A 21,169-nucleotide genomic window follows, 5' to 3' on the forward strand; every position below is an offset into this window, starting at 1 on the left:
AAATTTCCCCAGGGCTAAACATAGCCAATCAGGTAACATGGAGCTCAACAGAGAACAACTTGAGCTTGGAGGAAAGTCCTCTAAACAGCAGCCTGCAAAACTTTGCAGCCAAAAGCATCCGTAGATGCCAATACATCCACTTTATAAAACTTTGTGAATGTGTGCACAGGTGACCAAGTGGCCGCCTTGCAAACTTGCACCACTGATGCCTGATGACGGAAGGCCCAAGAGGCACCAAGCGCCCGAGTAGAGTGCGCCCTGACACGGAAAGGAGGAACCTGACCCTTAATAGAATAAGCATGAACCACAGTCTGTCTAATCCATCTGGAAATGGTCACAGCAGAAGCAGCCAGCTGCTTGTGAGGTCCATCCATGAGGACAAACAGTGAGTCTGACATCCTGAACGACTCGGTAGCTGCCAAGAACACCCTGGTTTGCGCGAACCACATCCAGGGGATGCAAGGCAACTTCTTTAGGATGCTTAGGCATAGGACACAGGGAGGGCAGCACAATGGCACCAAGGAGTGTGTGACCAACGGACGTGGAAAGAAAAATAGCCAAGGCCAAAACCTGGCCCTTGATAGTACTCAATGCCAAATGCTTGAGGAAAAGCCAAGGCCCGAGTCACCGAAAAGGAGCGAGGGTGAACCCAAAGAGTCACACCATGCAATTTTCGTCTTACAAGTACGATGGTAGATTTTCTAGCTTTTAAAAGGCTAGGAAGCACCGATTCAGACAACCCTCTATCCTTCAGCACCTGGCTTTCAACAGCCAAGCCGTCAAAGCCAGTGACTGTGAAGCAGGACCCAAGATCAGTCCTTGATACAACAGATCTTCCCTGAGAGAAGTCTCCAAGGAGCATCGGCGACCAGCCATACCAGATCTGCGTACCAAGACCGGCGAGGCTAATGCGGTGCCACTAGGATGACCGGAATACCTTCTGCCTCGATCCTGCGCAGGAGTCTCTGCAGAAGCTTGAGAGGAGGAAAGGCATATATCAGGCGATAATGACTCCAGGGAGCCACTAAGGAGTCTGTGGCGTCGGCTAGAGGATCCCGAGACAGTGCCACAAACCTCTCTACTTTCGGAAGTCCCCCGCCGGAGACACAACTGACGGAACACCTCCTGATGAAGTGACCATTCTCCTTGGTCTAACACCTATCGACTCAGATAGTCCACTCCTGGAATGTGCACAGCAGAGATGGCTGGAACAAACCGTTCTGCCCACCTTAGATGGCCGGTTACTTCCCGAGCCGCCAGGATACTTCTTGTGCCCCCTTGGTAATTGACATAGGCCACTGCCTTGAATCTGTACCAGACACCCCTAGAGACGATTTGTCCAATGATTCAGACAAAGCATGATCGCTCGGAGCTCCAGTACACTGATCAGCGGCCTGGACTCATCCAGAGTTCAGACCCCTTGAGCACACTGTGAATGTGAAGCCAGTTCAAATGTGCCCTCGTGAGACGTTTAACTCACAGGCCAGCCCCTGTCCAGTGGGGCTATGGCGCTGCCGACCTAACGTGGAGCTGCAGTGCACGTGCTCGCTGGCCGAACAGGGAGGGCCCTAAGGATCTAAATTATCCAGTTCGTCGCCAAGTTTGGCAGTTGATAGCAGATTCTCACAGGAACAAAATAATAAAAAAGGAGGAAAAAATTTACATTTAAAAAGAAAAAATTCCATTTAAAAAGAAAAAAACTGAATTTTTGTAAAATCTTACCGTAAAATTCCTTTCTCCGAGTCCTCCGACAGTCGCCGCCCCTTCCCAAGTCTTCACCAATGGGTATTGACCTTTGCTCCGCAGGAGTAGCTAGGCACAAGATTTGTCAATAACAAAAGACTTTAGCATAGACACACCCCTAGGGGCTGTCCCCTTAGTCAATACCTCCCTGCACCAGCATTCCCAACTCAGTTTGGTAGCATAGCAGTAAGAGTACACAAAAACCCCAAAAGAGGGGCGGGGGGCGGCGACTGTCGGAGGACTCAGAGAAAGGAATTTTACGGTAAGATTTTACAAAAATTCCGTTTTCTCTTACGTCCTCCGACAGTCGCCGCCCCTTCCCAAGTCTTCACCAATGGGATGTCCCAAAGCAGTGTAGACCTGAGGGGTGGGAGACGCAGCCGCAGAAAAAGCAACGCAGTACCCACATCAGAGAAAGGAACCTTACACACAGTAAGAGAACCAACTGGGCAACAGGAAAAACGTGCTCTACAGGAGCAACAACCCAGGAAAAACAAGCAACCCAGGGGTAAAACACCCCAACAGCCAAGGACCCAAAAACCAAGGGTCCCTAAGGCACTGCCGCACTGAGAACTTTACGGCCAAAGGAGGCATTGGCCGATGCCTGAACATCCACCTTATAGAACTTTGAGAAGGTGTGAACGGACGACCAAGTCGCCGCCTTACACACCTGGGCCACAGAAGCCTGATGCCGGAAAGCCCAAGACGTACTCAAAGACCTGGTAGAGTGCGCTTTTACAGGGAAGGGAGGAACCCTCCCCCTCAAGGCATAGGCCTGCACAATGGTTTGTCTAATCCATTTGGCGATAGTCGCGGCCGACGCCGCCATGCCCTTCCGAAGACCCTCAGGAAGGACAAAGAGGGAATCCGCCTTGCGAAAAGGCTTAGTGGACGACAGGTAAACCCTGATCGCCCGGACAACATCCAAGGAATGCAAGGCAACCTCCTTAGGATGCTTCGGCTTCGCGCAGAGCGAAGGCAAGACAATTTCCTCATTAAGGTGAAAATCCGAGATCACTTTCGGCAGAAAGGACGGGTTAGGTCGCAAGACCACCTTATCCTTATGGATCACCAAGTAGGGAGAGCTGCAGGACAAAGCCGCCAGCTCCGACACCCTGCGAGCCGACGTGATCGCCACCACAAAGGCCACCTTTTTGGACAACAGAGGCAACGAGATCTCCCTGATCTTTTCAAAGGGAGCATGTTGCAATGCGGACAGAACCAGGTTCAAGTCCCACGGAGGCAAAGGCTCCCTCCGTGGAGGGGCCAAATGGCGCACCCCTTGAACAAAGGTGCGGAACAACGAGTTTGACGCCACAGGGCGCTGAAAAAGAACGGCCAGCGCAGAAATCTGGCCCTTAATCGTGGCCAGCGCCAAACGCTGGTCCACTCCAGTTTGGAGGAAAGCCAACACTCTCGACACCGAGTATGAGCGAGGGGAAAACCCCCTGGATTCACACCAGGCAAAGTATGCTTTCCAAGTACGGTAGTAAATCTTTCCCGAAGAGGCTTTTCTAGCCTTGATCAAAGTGGGAAAGACCTCAGGGGAGAGACCCCTGTCCTTCAGGACCTGGCTTTCAACAGCCAGGCCGTTAAAGCCAGCGACTGTAAAGCAGGATGGAATATCGGCCCTTGAGACAGAAGGTCTTCTCGAAGCGGCAGGCGCCACGGAGCATCGACTGCCAGATTGACGAGGTCTGCATACCATGACCGGCGAGGCCAGTCCGGTGCCACCAGAATCACCGTGTGCGGTTCCGAGGCTAACCTGCGAAGGAGCCTGGACAGCAGCTGAATCGGTGGAAAGGCATACATCAGACAATACTGATGCCAGGGCGCCACTAACGCGTCTGAGGCGTCCGCCTGAGGATCGCGCGTCCTTGCCACGAACCTTTCCACCTTGTTGTTTAGACGAGACGCGAACAGGTCCACATCTGGGGAACCCAACTTCGCGCACAACATCTGGAAGACATCCGGGTGAAGGGACCATTCTCCCTGGTCCAGGGTCTGGCGACTCAGATAATCCGCCTGCCAGTTCTCCACCCCCGGAATGTGAACTGCCGTTATCGCCGGGACGTGCGTCTCGGCCCAAGACAGAATGTCGGCCACTTCCCGAGCCGTTTGGGCACTCCTGGTGCCCCCTTGATGATTGATGTAGGCCACCGTGGTGGCATTGTCCGTCTGAACCCGAACTGGACGGCTCTGAAGACGTTCCGACCATTGTCAAAGGCAAAGCTTTATCGCTCGCAGTTCCAGAATGTTGATCGGAAGGGAGGACTCCTCCTCCGACCAAGACCCCTGGGCGGATAGAACGCCCAGGACACCACCCCAGCCCGACAGGCTGGCATCCGTGGTGACTACCGTCCACAACAACGGACGGAAAGACTTGCCCCCCGACACCGTCGGGGACTGGAGCCACCACAGAAGACTCTGTCTGGTGCGGTGACTCAACGAGATCCGCAGATCCAAGGACTGCCGACGCCCGACCCACTTGGCCAGAATCTCCGCCTGGAGACCCCGCGTGTGAAACTGGGCAAAGGGAATCGCCTCGAAGGCTGAGACCATCAACCCCAGACATCTCATGCATGTCCGGAGGGACGAGCTTTGGTTGTCCCTGAGGGCCCAGACCTCGTCCTGAAGCGTCCAGAGTTTGTCCTCTGGAAGGAAAACCTTCGCCTGAACAGAGTCCAGAACCATCCCCAAATAGGGAAGGCGAACCGAAGGACACAAAGTCGACTTCGGAATGTTTATGGTCCAACCGAACTCTTGCAGCGTCTGCACCGTGGTGGACAGGTCGGCCAGCAGGCTCTGGCTGGCATTTGATCGTATGAGGAGATCGTCCAGATACCCCAAGACCGCAATGCCCTGTGCCCGCAACAGGGCCAGGACCGGCGCCAGCACCTTGGTAAAAACCCGCGGAGCCGAAGCGAGACCGAAAGGTAACGCCACGAATTGGTAGTGTTCCTCCGCAATGGCGAATCGAAGGTACCGTTGATGACCCTCGAAGATGGGGATGTGTAGGAACGCATCCTTCAGATCGATGGAGGCCATGAACTCCCCCGGACTCAGGGCAGCCACCACTGAGCGCAGGGATTCCATGCGGAACTTGCGAACCCGCACAAAGCGGTTCAGAGCTTTCAAATCCAGAATCGGACGCACCTTGCCCTCCTTTCTGGGCACAGTGAACAGATTGGAGTAAAACCCCCGAAATTTGTCCCGATGAGGCACCGGAACCACCACTCCTTGGGCCCGCAGGTCCCGTACCGCCAGATGCAGATCCTGCAAACGCTCCGGAGACAGCTGAAGATTTGAGGGAAAAAATCTGCCCGCTGGCCGAGAGAGAAATTCGATCTTGTAACCAGATCGAACGATTTCCTGAACCCATCTGTCCTGAATGCGGATCAGCCAAGGTTGGAGGAAACCGCGCAGACGTCCCCCCACCCCAGAAACGGGTGAGGGCGCCCCTTCGGGCGGAACTGGCGTGGGTTGTCGAACCGGACTGGCCGGATTTTTGCTTACCCGCCCACAGCTTCTTCTGGGAGCCATGGCCCTTGAAGGGCTTGCCCTTGGATTGTGACCGAAAGGCACGAAAGGACCCCTGGGAGGGCCTAAACGAGGTATAGCGTTTGCCACGGAAAGATTTGTGCTTGGGATTCTGGGGTAAGAGAGTACTCTTGCCCCCAGTAACACCTTTAATCAGAGTATCCAAAGCCTCGCCAAAAAGGCGAGATCCCACGTAGGGAAAATCCGCCAACGTCTTGCGAGAAGATTGGTCCACCGACCAATTCTTCAGCCATATCAGGCGACGGTTGAGCACCGCCACGCCAGACAGGCGTGCAGCCAAAGGAGCCAAATTCTAGTCCGCATCACACAAGTACATGACGCCTTGATGGATTTGATCCACCATGGCCAGTGTGGTAGGCGGAGCCGAATCAGCCACCAGGGTGCGCCTGAGCACCTTCGTCCAATCGGCAACCGCCTGGGCCGCCATAACCGAAGCAAAAATAGGTTTTAGCCTAGAACCAGCAACCATATAGGCATGACGGGCAAGAGACTCCAACCTCCTGTCCGTAGGGTCCCGGAAAACCGGGGTATCCTCAGAAGGAATCGCAGTAGCTTTGTTTAAAACGGCTACCGCGTGATCCACTTGAGGCGCCACACACCAACGCTCGTCGGTGGATGGCGCAAATGGATAAAGCAGTTTAAACTTATTCGGCACTGTAAAGGGCTTTTTTAAATTGCGCCACTGCTCATTAACAGTATGGTGAAATTCAGCAGGGCAGGGAAAAACCTGCGCCGATCTGCGGGTCCTTTGCGTCCCAAAGGAGGACACCCTAGCAGGAGCAGTGGGCTCATCCTCCAAGTGCAAAGTATCCTTAATGGAGGCGATCAGCTCATCCATGAGTGCAAGCTCTTCAGGCGAGCCAGGGGGAGAAACATCAACCCCTTCCACCTCCGCCTCCCCCTCAGACCCCATGAGGTCCAGAGATGAGCGAGACCCTGAGAAGGGCACGCCAGCCACATCGCCCTCTGAATCAGAGGAAACGGATAACCTGGCCCTTTTTGCGGATCGTTCAGCCATCAGCATATGCACCTAAGACACCAATGATGCCACTACCGTGGCCAGATCAGCCCCCTCGGGGGGTCCACCAGGGCGGGGGGAAACTTGCTATCCTGAGAATCCATGCCCACAGCAATGAAAGGAAAAAAAGGGTACTGTCCCTTTAACACCACGGCGAGCGCAGCCCACCGTACACTACTGTATGCACCGATCCCGCAGGGATAGAGAACACTGAGCAAGGAATGACAGGACAATGAAGGAAAAACCTGGAGAGAGCACAAACAGGCTGCTGCCACCGATCGCTGTCCCAGAGAAAGAGGAAGTGATGCAATAACCGGCTGACTTATAAAGCCTATGAAGGCTCCGCAAAAATGGCCGCTCGGCTGAGGGATCGAGGCTACAAGAAAATGGCGCCGACATGCGCGGCCCGCCAAAATGGCGACGATTGGCGCCAAAACACAGCACTGTATAGGGACAGGGCCGTCCAGAGCAATTCTTGCAAAAAAATGGCGGGCCGCGACATCGGTCGCCGCTCAAGCATGTCTGTCCAATCTGCCCCACAGAATTCACAGCAGAGCGGGAGGGCCCCCCCCCCTCGCAGCCCACAAGGCATGCATCCATACAGGGAACCGACAGGGAGCCCGCATAGTACACAGACATGGGGGTACACACAGCCACAGACTGACACCCACACAGATGGTCCCCACACAGAAGGTGCTTACCGTACCGGATGGCGTGGGGAGCCGTCTCAAGCGACAAACCGCTATCAGGATGACAGGGAGTGCCGCAGCCAGGACGCAGTGGACTGCAGCACGAGACCGCAGAATGGCGTCCAGTGAGGTAGCCACCTCACAGGCAGCATCCCTGCAGCGAACAGGTATGGGTCGTTCATGGCGCCAGGGCGAACCATAGCTGGACGCTCGATGGCAGGCTGGGGATCCATCTGGCCCTCAGCCCTGGGATCCAGGGCGGCCAGTCCGAGACCCAGCTCCGCATGATCATCTTCATCCGAAGATCCCTAAACTAAAGCGGACAAAATAACAGCTAGTAAAGAAAGAACGTAAGAGAAATTCCATTTAAAAAGAAAAAATTGCTAGGACCAGAGATCCCAGCAAGGAAATAGGTCCTTACTCTTGATTAGGCAGAAAAAAAAACTGAATACCTATAGCAGGAAGTGGGAGTATACCCCAAGGGCCTAGTGTACTACTCCTGTAGGGGGCAGTATAACCTTTCGGTCATGAAGATGAAGAGCTGTGTCCCTCAAACGAAAGAGAAATATTAATTTATTTTTTTCACAATACAAACACAAAGCATTGCACCCACGATCCACAGATCACTCCTGAAGACTCGTTCTGTAACTCACTGCTTGTACCAAAGTTTGGGCTGTTAGTTGGAGAACTGGAGGAAGTATTAATAGACTTCCGAGTGCTATGATCACCACACTTATATTCCATTGAGAACTACAAAGTCCGTCTGCTGTGGTGGCAGGCAGGAATTGTAGATCAGAGTCCCACACAGCCGTGACGATTTCGAAAGTTGGGGGGGCCTTCTGCAATATTACACCCTAAATATGGCTGCAACATGTAACCTATTGCAAAAGGTGGAATTAGCGTTTGACTAATGTCTGGTGTACACGTAAGGAAGTTGCCTTTAAACACTGCCATAGTGCAGGTAGTACTGCCATCAAATAAGACTCAATTAAGTGGATGGGGCCATGCTGCCTGCATCCGTGTGTAATGCACATGCTTACTGAGTGGTGGATATTTGTTGGGTAACTTGGACGCTGAGGAGGTTGCATATGCCTTTGAAAGAGGTTTGCATAGGAACACGTTTCAGAGGGATGGCAATGACAGCTTCAAATGTAAAGGAGTCCTAAACCGAGAAAGTGGTGAGCTTTCTGGCAGAGGTGGAACAACCTCTTGCCGCCCTTGTATCAACTATGAGGGGCGGCAAAAAGAGTGGGCTTTAACATACACGCTGCACGTATGCATCCATTGGTGGCAGAGCTCTCTGTGCTAACAGTGCATCACAGGTCTGGTTCTCTGCTAGTTCTGCTGACAGCTCACATTCTGTACGATGGGTCAGACTTGGTGGGGATCTGTAGCAGTTTTCTGCATTTTCTCTGTTAATTCGGGGAAGACCTGCGCTAGTTTCCATTTCACTCTGAAATAAAAACTGGCACAGATGGGCCTGAAAGGTTTATTTGCTCAGTTAAATGTAGTGCATGCGTCTCCTGATAGTTTATAAACATTTTTATAGTGCAGGAAGCTTAGTCCATTCCATGGAAAGATCGATATCCATAAAGACCAGCTCTCGATCATGTAACCTCTGTGACAGCCAATCACAGAAGGCACGTGATTGTCCAATCCTTCTCCCATCAGGATGAAGACCATGTTAAAGGGACACTGAAGGGGTTAAAGTGGGTAGACAGAATTACAAATTTTATGCTATAGAAAACAGCTCACTTAAATGTATTTGACCTGTGTATTTAGTGGTTTGCTTGAAGTTCAGCTTTAACTATTTTAATGCAGGGGTGTCAAACGTAATTTTATCTTGGGCTGCATCAGCATTATGGTTGCCCTCAAAAGGGCCGGCTGTATCTGTAAGACTATATAATTTAACCAGGGCTTTTATTTCTCAGAGAATAGCTGAAAAAACTGGCCAAAATGCTAGAGTGGGAGGATCTTAAAGGAGCAATAAATACCAGGACTGTGCAGAGCTCAGGGGTGGGCAGAGTACATCGTGCAGAGCTCAGGGGTGGGCAGAGTACATCGCGCAGAGCTCAGGGGTGGGCAGATTACATCGCGCAGAGCTCAGGGGTGGGCAGAGTACATCGCGCAGAGCTCAGGGGTGGGCAGAGTACATCGCGCAGAGCTCAGGGGTGGGCAGAGTACATCGCGCAGAGCTCAGGGGTGGGCAGAGTACATGGCGCAGAGCTCAGGGGTGGGCAGAGTACATCGCGCAGAGCTCAGGGGTGGGCAGAGTACTGGGTTTAGAGGTTTGCTATGCACAGTGTGCAGGGTTCAGCTCTCTTTCACAGGCTGTCCACATCTCACATTCACTCCTCCTCGTCTCTGACCTCTACCCCCCCTCTTTCCCATCACCCAGTTTTACACACTTCTCCCTCCACAGCCATCAGAAGAAGGCTTTTGTGTTTACAAGTGACAGCAGAGAGCAGGGAGTGGAGGGCAGGAGTCGGAGATGGTGTAGTGCTGCCACGTTACTGCTGAAAAAAAAAAAGCCCTGGATTTCGGTGTACTTCAATTAATGTTTGAAATGTCCATGTCCCTTTGGGATTTATTTTTGTGCTAGTTTTCAAAATTTCTCAATAAAAATACAATTTAAAAAAAAATGGATTTGTGGATTAGTGGTTTAATGGATTGTACAGCTTCTAATATATTACCCAAAACAGTTAAAAATCATGCATAAACATAACATAAGGGTATATTGTTAGCTTACCTCTGCGTCCCGGATAAACATGTGGGTAATATTCATAGTAAAGGTCAGGCTGGTCTAGGTTTTTAAAAGCTTCAAACTCCATTTCGGCATTTTGAAAAAGGCCTAGCTTCACCAACAAAGACAGCCGCAGGAACCAAAGCTGGAGCGAACAAACAAGGGTATTGCTTTGTTAGTTTACACTAATAGCCCACATCTGAAGTGAGCCTATCACTGACATTATATATCTAATACACACAGGAATATGGTACTTACAGAGGTTCCAGAAATAAACAGAATTTGTGGAGTTGCAGCATCTGACAAAATCTTTTGCTGAAACCGTACAAAAAGGAGAGACTTTCACCTGCAGCCTCTCCCCTTATTTTACTATAGTTACCCACAGATGCATGCAAGATCTAAATTTCCAATTACCTAAATCCAGTGCTTTGTTAATTACTTTAGCTAAAAGCCCAGCTACACACAAAAAAGGTTTTTGAAGTTTTGGATAATGTAGGGAAAGATTTACATCTTTGTCAAGTTTGACTGTGGGCAGTGTCATAACTGAGGAATTTCCCTCACTTCCTGTCCCTGTTATCTGGACAGGATGTGGAATGGAGAAGTGTTAGAACCTCTTCCACGTTCTTACTGCCTGAAAACCTGCACAGGTGCGCAGTGGCGACTTTGGCTCCTTTCACACTGGTGGACAGGGTTAATTAACATTTTTACTGTCCCCCCCGAACTGCCCACCTACAAGCGGAGATGGTGCAGCTTGGATGAGTACACATTGGTGCGGCTGTAATGCTTTGCATAGCTATGTGGCAATTTTAAATGCCACAAACTGGTAAGTTCACTCTCTAATGTAGGCCTTGGCCTGCAATTAAAAGGTGCTGCTGAGCAAAATAAAAAAATAGCAGGGATCAAGAAAGGGGGGGGGGGGGGGGCATCGCCTCCTGATCCCTATAAAACTACTTCACCAGAAAACTGATGATCCACTTCAGATTACTTTTCGGGTGGGTGGTAAACATTGCCCCTAGTGTGAAAAGAGCCGTAAGTGCCTTAAATAGAACTAAAGGCAAAACTTTTTTTTATCATTTTGGACAGAGTAAGAGAGGGTTATAACCCCTGTCAGATTGTATTTTCGCCATTTGTATCCCTTTGCAGAGATTTCCCTTCACTTCCTGTCCCACAGCAAAACAGGAAGCGAGAGGAAATCCTTGCAAATTGAACTTCTTGGGGACCTCCAGGTCACCAGACCTCATATTCCCATTGGAAGATTTTCTTTCTATTACTTTTCCAGGGACAACCCAAAATTTGGGATTTTCTTTTACTTTCACTTTCAATAATAATGGTAAAACAGAACACATAGAGAGTATGGGGACAAAGACAGCAATAAAAACTGACAAGCATTCTAATCCATCTCCACTCTATCAAAAAAAAAAAAAAAAAAGTTTTCCTTTAATTATACTTTAAATGACAATACTTGACATAAAGGCCCTTTCACACCACATCAGTTGAACTGTGTTGATATGTACAGACCAATGCAGGCTCTACACCAGGGCACACAGAAAACACATTGTTTCCTATGTGCCCTGTTCCCAACATATTTCTGCATTAGCCACTTGCGGACCATCCACTGTACATTTACTGTGGTACGGCGGCCGCTATGTGCAAGATTACATACCCAATATGTAATCCGACACTTCCGAACCTGGGGTGCGTGTGTCCTGCCGGCGGCCTGCTCCTGCTGTGATTATACACAGTGGGAGCTGATCGACGGGTATGGTGGACTCGAGGTCCACCAGCACCTGCCAATGCCCTGATGCTTCAGTACACAGGCAGACGGCTGTCAATACATAAGTCATGGATCCTGTAAAAGCAGGAACACCAAACCATGCCTTCCACTAGTAAAAGCACCTCCCCCATTACACAAACACAGTCTAGGCACACAGTTAACCCTTTCATTGCCCCTGATGTTCACCCCTTCCCAGCCAGTGTCATTAGTACACCAAAATGATATGGTGTATATACACCACCTTTCTCCTGTGCTCAAAATCCAAGCTCCCTCGACCACACTTCCCATGGGACTCACATTCTTCTTTGCAGTGTCATTAGTACAGTGACCGTGCATATTTTTTAGCACTGATCACTGTGATTAGTGTAACGACAAAAAGTGTCAAAAGTGTCAGTGTCCGATTTGTTCGCCGCAATATCGCAGTCCCGCTATAAGTCACTGATCGCCGCCATTACTAGTAAAAAAAATAAAAATCCTATAGCTTATAGACTCTAACTTTTGCGGAAACAAATCAATATACACCTATTCAGATTTTTTTATTTTACCAAAAAATTTGTAGCAGAATACATATTGGCCAAAATTGGTAAAGAAATTTGTTAAAAAAATTTTTTTTGGTTAAGTTTTATTTTTTTTTTTTTTGAAAATTCTTTTTATTTATTTTGAAAAGAACAACATACAAAACATAGCCATTTGGCATTCCCTGGCTCAACAACAGAAGAAGAAAAGAGAAGACAGAAAAAAAAAATGAAAAATAAAACACACACAGCAACAAAAAGAAAAAATAGGCAAAAACAACCCCAGACAAGGCTGCACCCAACTGCTACTTCATAAGGGTATTCAAAGCATAAGGATCCCGGTGACAGCAGTCCAGTAGGAAGAAAAAAAAAAAAAGTCCACTGCAGGTGGGGGGAAACAATTGGCAACGGCAAATACAATTAGGGTCCCTGAGTCGACACAGCGGAGCCCCCTGCGTCATTAGTAGTATCATCAGACTCCAACCAAATGTCCCATACCTTTGAGAATTTTTGCGGGCAACCCCTGTTAACGTAGGTCGCTTTGTAAAAGTGGGATCGTTGAGTTCACTAGGGATTTCCACGAGGAAATGGTGGGTGCAGCAGGCTTCCGCCAGTGGAGAACCACCAATTTCCTAGCGTAGAACAATAGAAGTCCTAAAAGAGTGCGAGACGCAACTGAGTGGGCCAGATCATTCACAAGCCCCAGGATGCATTGGATAAGTTTTATAACTGAAATTCAATTTTTTTTTATTTCAAAATTGTCAGTCTTGTTTATAGCGCAAGAAATAAAAACTGCAGATGTGGTCAAATACTACCAAAAGAAAGCTCTGTTTGTGCGGAAAAAAAAGGACATACATTTTATTTGGGTACAGCGTCGCACAACTGTGCAATTGTCAGTTAAAGTAACGCAGTGCCTTATCGCTCAAAATGACCTGGTCATGAAGGGGGGTAAATCTTTCGGAGGTCAAGTGGTTAAAACTACTGAAAGAAGTACTGTAGCTCTGAAAGTAAGCATTTTGGGCAGAGTATATTAAAACTAAGAATACAATGTTTCAAACAGATCAAAAATCTTTAAATACATGCACATCACATGCACATTTTCCATTTTTATTCCTGGCGCAGTTCAGAAGAATAGCCCAATAGGAATCTGTTAGGAATCCAGTGAGCTTCTAACTTCAAATTCGGTTCCACACACTGTGTAGCTAAAGGGCTCCTGGAGGATATAGTTTTGGGTCATGTCTACATAGGTAGGAATTGAGTGCCTGGCAGCTGTACCTACAATTAATTCACATGGATGGTAGGCTGGATAACGGCTTAAATGAGGAAGTGGACCAGACTTTCCAGGCTGCAAACTGTAGGAGGAGGCTCCTCATCCCAGATGAATGAGCCAACGGCTCACGGACTTCGCAAAAAGTACCATTTCTTCTTCCCATGTAAGTTGCTAATTTACTAGTGTTTCTCAGTACATTTAATATAACTTAGTTTGGTGCCCTCGGGTGTGTTCTCTTGGTCCCACCGGTACTTCTATCCTGGTCTGAAGTTACCTGTTGTTGTAAGACTGCCCCTACTATGTAATGAACCTGATTTTAACTGCCACAACAGGTGTTGCCATTTGTCTTTTCACCACAATAAATCGGTAATTTTGCTACACTCAGATTAAGCCCTGCTGTTCTTCTTATCTGACTGCCAATATAAAATACAGCTTAAAGCGGAGTTCCACCCTAAAATGAAAGTTCCGCCCATCTTCTTGCTTCTTGTCACCTGAAAAACAAATGGATAATCGCAATTTTTTTTTTCCCCACTTACCTTGTTTAGAAGATAATATACTCACCCTTACTTCCTCTTCCTCCACTCGGCGGCCACGGCGAGTCGTCACTTCCTGGCTTGCAATGATTCCTGGGAGCTGAACGTCATCGCTCCCAGGAATCAATGCGCCTGCACCGGCCCCGACGTCAGTTCAGGTGCAGGCGCCGTCATACCTTGCTAAACAGCTTCTGGGCATGCCCAGAAGCTGTGCAGGGATGACGCTGCAGCCCCGGAAGTGATGGCGGGGCCAGCGCAGTGAATCGCGGGACCGAAGAGGACGGAAGAGGACGCAGAAGAGGATCGCGCTGGCTTCAAGCTGCCCACACCTGAGATGGCAGCGATGGAGAAGACATTTTCAAGGTAAGTATTTCTTCTTGCAGGTAAGTGCAACCCGGGACAGATCAGAGGCTAGCCATTGTGGAATGCACTAGCCCTGACTGTCCCGGGGGTATTTTTATGTATATTTTTTGGTTTTAGGTGGAACTCCGCTTTAACCCAGGAGATTGCTAGACTGCAAACGAAAAATGGAGATGTAAAGGGAGAACTTTGAGCATTTCTCAGTTAAGGCCGGAAGTTTAAAATAATTTTTTCTTAACAACTAAAAATTGTCATTACGTTTTTAAACTTGCTGAACATGATGGGTGGTGGAGGTCTGAATTTAGAAAGTGTACTTGAAGGTATATTTACCGTTTAAGGCTGATGTATGACACATACGGTGCAGAAAACTCACCTGTAAAGAGTCTGTGGTGTGATTGGTTGGCTGACCGCTCTTCCCATAACCTTGTCCATGGGCCGTCAGAAGCCGTCCACTCAGGTCAACTGCTGCCCGCCAGTTCTTGCTGTTCTGTTGGAAGAAAACAGGTGAAGGTAACTTACAAATGATGCCAATAAAGTGCTCGGCTGGTTAATTTGCTTGAAGCGGCTCAATCCAGCAATCAGTAAAAATGACAAGGTCAGTAAAGATGGCCAGCGAAGCCGGAGATGTCATTTGTCAAAGCAGTACGTATAATTAGGTAGTAAGTGAAGCCAAGCATGAGGCACTTGTTTATGACAAACAAAAAAACACTTAAAATACTACAAACAAATCAATCCCCCTTCGTTTGCAGGGATGCTAACAGCACACAAACTACTGTGGGTTAAAATGTGCACACAGTACGTATAAAATAGTCAACTTTTTTCTTCTTGCGGTTGCTGTCTAAAAGGTTTGAGGTTATCAAAAGAAGGAAGAATCCTGAAAACACTTGTAAAATTGTAGTGCATTTTAAAATTTCTAAAATTGAAACACACAAACCATAGAACATAAAAGAACAATCCCCTCACCTAATTCCTCCCTATTAAATATTAAAAGAGAAGTCCATCTATCGGACCATGTTTCACGTTACACCCATATTTAAGGTGCAATATGAATCATGGTCAATGTCCAAATCCAGGGGATCTACTTCCCACAGGCTCTCTTTTTTTTAATTGGCATGGCTGGACGTGGAACAGGGAATTGCGAATAAAAAGTCCCAGCAGCCACCACTGCAGAGAGATTTGAAGTTCCCAATGAAATACAAAGTACAGTGACGTTACTACACTAGTGCATTAATAAATTCTCAAGTCCCATAACTGAGGGTTGGTACCTCAGTATGGACCTGGGGGTAAAAAATTAATCTGCAGGAGTCAATGCATTGCAACCGTGATCCACTGATCACAGCTGCAATGCTTTGCAGGCTGCAATAAAAAAATAAATAATAATAATAATAAAATCACGTTCATTTCATAAATCAATATTGGTGCGTTTTTTTTTTTTTCAAAAGCTGGAATTGGTCTTAAACATAGAAGTATAGGAATTAAAAAAATATATATTTATATTCACCTAGGTGAATGCATTGTCCCCTGCTGCCTCTAAGAATGAGAACTGAGCGATCAAAGACAGCTGGTTGCTTGGTTCTTGGACTTCACTGAGCAGAAAGACGATGACTATCAGTTATTGGCTCTCTGCTCTGCCCCACCAGTTCTCACTGGAGCTCTGGGCTGTGGAGGGGGTGGGAGCGGCTGTCTTGGGTGCTGAAAGGCTAAAGGAGCTGCCAGTCAGGCATCTGGGTGGATCCCGACATTAAAGTCGAGATACCACCACCCCCGAGTCGAGTGGCTGAGTGACGTCAGCCTACAGTGGACTTTAGCCATCTGTTGGCTAAAAACGGGTCACAGGAGTATAGACCCATAGCAGAAGTATGGCTAAAGAGCTTTGGCCCTACTTTTATTTTTCACAGGAAAATTAGAAAATCACTCCATAGTACTAAAGCTACTGTTCACAAAAACTTTATACAATGTATTACCTAACAAAATCTACATATAGCATCATAAGGTATACTGAAACACATGGGGGTTGAGTTACTAAAGGCACAAAGACTGAGCACTTCAAGTGTAGTTGCTCCAGAGCTTAGTAAATGAGGGGAAGCTTTGCAGACTTTCATCATCCAACTATGTACCATCAAAAATGCGTTTTTTTTTAATTTTCCTTGCACGTGATTGGGTATTCTTTGCAAAGTGAAGCTTCACCTCATTTACTAAGCTCTGGAGCAACCGCACTTGCAGAGTGCAACAGCACGTACAAAGTATACAGGCTGCTTGCATTTAGTAAATCAAGCCCATGGTGTCCAAATTGGAAAAGTCGGTCATTTCCACAGATTAATAAAAAAAAAAAAAAAAAACTAGGCTCAAGTGGAGTATAAGCCCAGCACATATAAAGGGCCCCAATGTCTTGCCCTACTAACACAAAGCCCACTCCCCTTTTATTCAACCAATAAAGAAAAACTAAGTTTGACAAGTAACAAATAGCAGGGCAGGGCTTGACGCATGGTTGTTAGAAAAAATAAAAAAGGGGGTGCTTATACAGTTTATGTGCACTTGGAAGCCCATTCAGATGCAGAGGCTGAACATTTTTGCACCACAAAGGGTCCACTTCAGAGTGAATGGGTCCAAAAAATGCAAAGAGAAATGGTGGGAAAAATCACAACCATCCAACTAGACAGTGGTTTAACTAAAGTAACTCATAACTGCCAGCTGGAATTCATCCCTTAGGGCTAAGTTTACAACAGCCCTCTAAAGAGCAATCTACAGTGGTTTACTATTCAGGGGACATGTGACAGGCGGTGAGGAGGTGTTGCGTTGCCCACACACACATAAATATATATATATATATATAAATAATGTAGTATATAGTTTTGTAAATATATTTGAGAACACTGAAGAAATTACACTTTGCTACAATGTAAAGTAGTGAGTGTACAGCTTGTATAACAGTGTTAATTTGCTGTCCCCTCAAAATAACTCAACACACAGCCATGAAGGTCTAAACCGCTGGCAACAAAACTGAGTACACCCCTAAGTCAAAATGTCCAAATTGGGCCCAATTAGCCTTTTTCCCTCCCCGGTGTCATGAGACTCGTTAGTATTACAAGGTCTCAGGTTTGAATGGGGAGCAGGTGTGTTAAATTTGTTGTTATCGCTCTCACTCTCTTATACTGGTCACTGTAGGTTCAGCATTGCACCTCATGGCAAAGAACTCTCTGAGAATCTGAAAAAAAAAAAAAAAATAAAATAAATTGTTGCTCTACATAAAGATGTCCTAGGCTATAGGAAGATTGCCAGGACCCGGAAACTGAGCTGCAGCACAGTGGCCAAGACCATACAGTGGTTTAACAGGACAGGTTCCACTCAGAACAGGCCTCGCCATGGTCGACCAAAGAAGTTGAGTGCACGTGCTCAGCGTCATATCCAGAGGTTATCTTTGGAAAATAGACGTATGAGTGCTGCCAGCATTGCTGCAGAGGTTGAATGGGTGGGGGTCAGCCTGTCAGTGCTCAGACCAAAGGCCACACACTGCATCAGATTGCTCTGCATGGCTGTCGTCCCAGAAGGAAGCCTCTTCTAAAGATGATGCACAAGAAAGCCCACAAACAGTTTGCTGAAGACAAGCAGACTAAGGACATGGAAAAGGACAATTTATTAATAAACAGCATTGACGGGATCATTAGCTCGATATCAGTTTTTTCAGATGACACAAAATCAAGTAGGGCAATAACTTCACATTGTGAGGCAGAAATCTTACAGAATGACCTGAACAAAATAACAGTGTGGGCAACTACATGGCAAATGAGGTTTAATGTGGAAAAGTGTAAGGTATTGCACTTGGGGACTAAAAACATAAACGTCCATTACGCTTTGGGGGGGGGGGGAACCCCTGGGGGAATCAAAAATGTAGAAAGATCTGGGGGTCTTAGTAGAAGATAGACTTCGTAATCGCATGCAATGTCAAGCTGCAGCTGCCAAAGCCAGCAGAATATTAGCTTGCCTAAGAAAGGGGATGTATTCCAGAGATAAAGCTATAATCCTACGACTTTATAAATCACTGGTCTGACCACATCTGGAGTATTCTGTCCAGTTCTGGTCACCGGTCCTCAGAAGGGATGTGTTGGAGCTGGAGAGAGACCAGAGGAGAGCAACTAAACTGATTAGGGGATTGGAGGATCTTAATTGTGAAGAGCGCTTACAAGCGCTTGATTTATTCTCCCTGGAAAGGAGACGCCTGAGAGGGGACATGATAGCGATATACAAGTACCTCAACGGTGATCTCAACATAGAAAAAAAACTGTTCAATCGCAAGGAATGCATGAGGACACGAGGCCATACAATGCGATTAGAGGAGGAGAGATTTAACCTTAGGCTACACAGGGGTTTTTTTTACAGTTAGGGCTACAAGATTGTGGAAGAGTATGGCTACTTTTAAAAGACTCGGACATACATCTCAAGGATCAAAACATTCAGGGGTATGCAAGATGATTGCACCTACACAGGTTGAACTGGATGGACTATTGTCTTTATTCAACCTCAACTACTATGTAACTATGATTACTGGAATCATGTCCTGTGGTCTGATGAGACCCAGACAAATGTATTTGGTTTAGATGGTGTGAAGCGTGTGTGGCGGCAACCAGGTGAGGAGTACAAAGACAAGTGTGTCTTGCCTACAGTGAAGCATGGTGGTGGGAGTGTCATAGTCTGGGGCTGCACGAGTCCTGCCGTCACTGGGGAGCTACAGTTCATTGAGGGAACCATGAATACCAACATGTACTGTGACATACTGAAGCAGAGCATGATCCCCTCCCTTCGGAGACTGGGCCCCAGGGCAGTATTCCAACATGATAACAACTCCAAACACACCTCCAAGACGACCACTGCCTTGCTAAAGAAGCTGAGGGTAAAGGTGATGCAAGGCAGTGGTCGTCTTGGAGGTGTGTTTGGAGATATTTTTTTCTATTACTGGCCAAGCATGTCTCCCGACCTAAACCCTATTGAGCATCTGAGGGGCATCCTCAAACGGAAGGTGGTGTCGCAGCTCCGTAATGTTGTCATGGAGGAGTGGAAGAGGACTCTAGTTAATGCAGTACTGGAAAATAATGGTGGACACACAAAATATTGACATTTTGGGCCTAACTTGGACATTCTGACTTAGGGGTGTACTCACTTTTTGTTGCCAGCAGTTTAGACACTACGAGTCGGTTCACACTATGGCGACACGACTTTTGGGGGCGACTAGTGAAGTCGCCGTGCACCGCGACTTCGGCGCGACTTGCACGGACTTCACATAATGGAAGTCAATACAAGTAGCTCCGACTTCTGTCAAAAGTAGTACAGGAACCTTTTTCTAAGTCGGAGCGACTTGAGTAGCTCCTATTAGAATGGTTCCCATACCAATGAATGGCCCACGACTTTTCAGGCAACCAAGTCTCCTGACAAGTCGCGGTAGTGTGAACCGGGACTAATGGCTGTGTGTTGAGTTATTTTAAGGGGACAGCAAATTTCACTTTTGTGAGATACTGTAAATATAAATAAATGTATATATATATATATATATATATACACATACACATACATACATACATACATACATACACATACACATACACACACACTTTGTTAACCTTTTGTCTGTGTGGCTGTGTTCCTAGATTCTTACCAACTACTGTAAAACCTGACAGGAGTTCTTATACTTCCCCACTATCAAAAACTGCAGTTGCATACCAGGTAAAAGTTACAAAATACATTTACCTGTCCACTACCTCTAAATAGGATGCAAAAAATATTAGTAAAAAGTAGTTCTTAGGCACCAAAAAAGGAAGACCTTAAGGTGTTCATGTGAAAAGGCCTTACAATAAACAAACCTGAAGACAGAGTCTTAAAAAAAAAAAAAACACACAGGTGCTCAATGTCATACCGTTGAAAAAAACCCCCCCAAAAAACAAAATACACATTTTTTCCACAAAAAAAAAAGTCAGAAATAAAATAACTTTGATTTTATAGTACGCAGGAACTCAGCATTTTCCACAGACACCGCTAATAGTACCTGTGCGCCATTCCTCCCCAGAAACAAAGACTCAAAGGGGGCCATTAACGCTACATGTGACACCATTAAAGTGATTAAAACGTCCTCCTCCACCAGTTATGACATTCTTCTCCATCATAAATTACACTGCTACAGCACATTGGCACAGCTTTGGAAAATGCATTTATTAACCCCTGATAGGGATTCTCTAGTCTGCAGAAAGGAGAGCACCGAGCCTCTCCATTATAACATTAAAAGCTTTTTTAGCAGTTGGCTTGAACTGCCCATTGCCTGCTCGGCTCCAACCCAACAATTGACCCTTTTATGTTTGACAGATACATCCGTGGGTGATTAGCAAGTGATCCCGCATAGAATTTTGCATCTAAAAGCTTTAGAGAATGGATACGGCTTCCTGGCTAAATGCATCAGCTAGTAATGTTACAGCTTTGCTTTTTTCTCCAGGTTTTAAAAGTATATTGTCTAACATCATGGTGGAGGAATTTTTTTTGGGCCAAGCCGATATTCATCCAATGCATGCACCCCATGGAAAGTGATGTTTTTATTTCCTAGTGAACGGGCCACTCTACTAAGGGTTAGTATACACAGGCATTTGTGTTTTACTTTTGACGTGTATTCAAGGCATTGTCATTTGAGTTTATGTGGCAGTACTCAATATTTTCTTTTTTTTTTTTTTTTTTTTTTTTTTACTTTTGATCTTGCCATGCATTGCTTTTCTTTCTAAATACAAGGTTAACCACTTGCCGACCGCCGCAAGTACATATACTGCGGCGGTCAGCCCCTCACAGGCAAAGTGACGTATGGGTACGTCACTAGCCTGTGAGGCTCTGGGGAGCGAGCGCGTGCCACCGGAAACCCCCCCCCCCCGCGCGTGCGTGTGTGCCCGGCGGACACTCACGATCGTCCGTTAGAGCGGGAGAAAGGCAGGCGGC

The 21,169-nt window shown here is 47.1% G+C and overlaps 1 protein-coding gene across 1 annotated transcript in view; it reads right to left on the reverse strand.

Moving 5' to 3' along the window:
- Window positions 1-21,169, reverse strand: part of TRAPPC12 (trafficking protein particle complex subunit 12) — a 313,601-nt gene that overhangs the window by 207,688 nt on the left and 84,744 nt on the right. The window contains exons 4-5 of the mRNA XM_082251892.1: window positions 14,580-14,693; window positions 9,761-9,899 (exon numbers count right to left, since the gene is read on the reverse strand). Of these exons, the coding sequence (XP_082108018.1) occupies window positions 9,761-9,899; window positions 14,580-14,693 (253 nt within the window). The remainder of the gene's footprint in view (window positions 1-9,760; window positions 9,900-14,579; window positions 14,694-21,169) is intronic.

This window comes from Pelophylax lessonae, assembly GCF_965119305.1.
Source record: "Pelophylax lessonae genome assembly, chromosome: 3".
Lineage (NCBI taxonomy): Eukaryota > Metazoa > Chordata > Amphibia > Anura > Ranidae > Pelophylax > Pelophylax lessonae.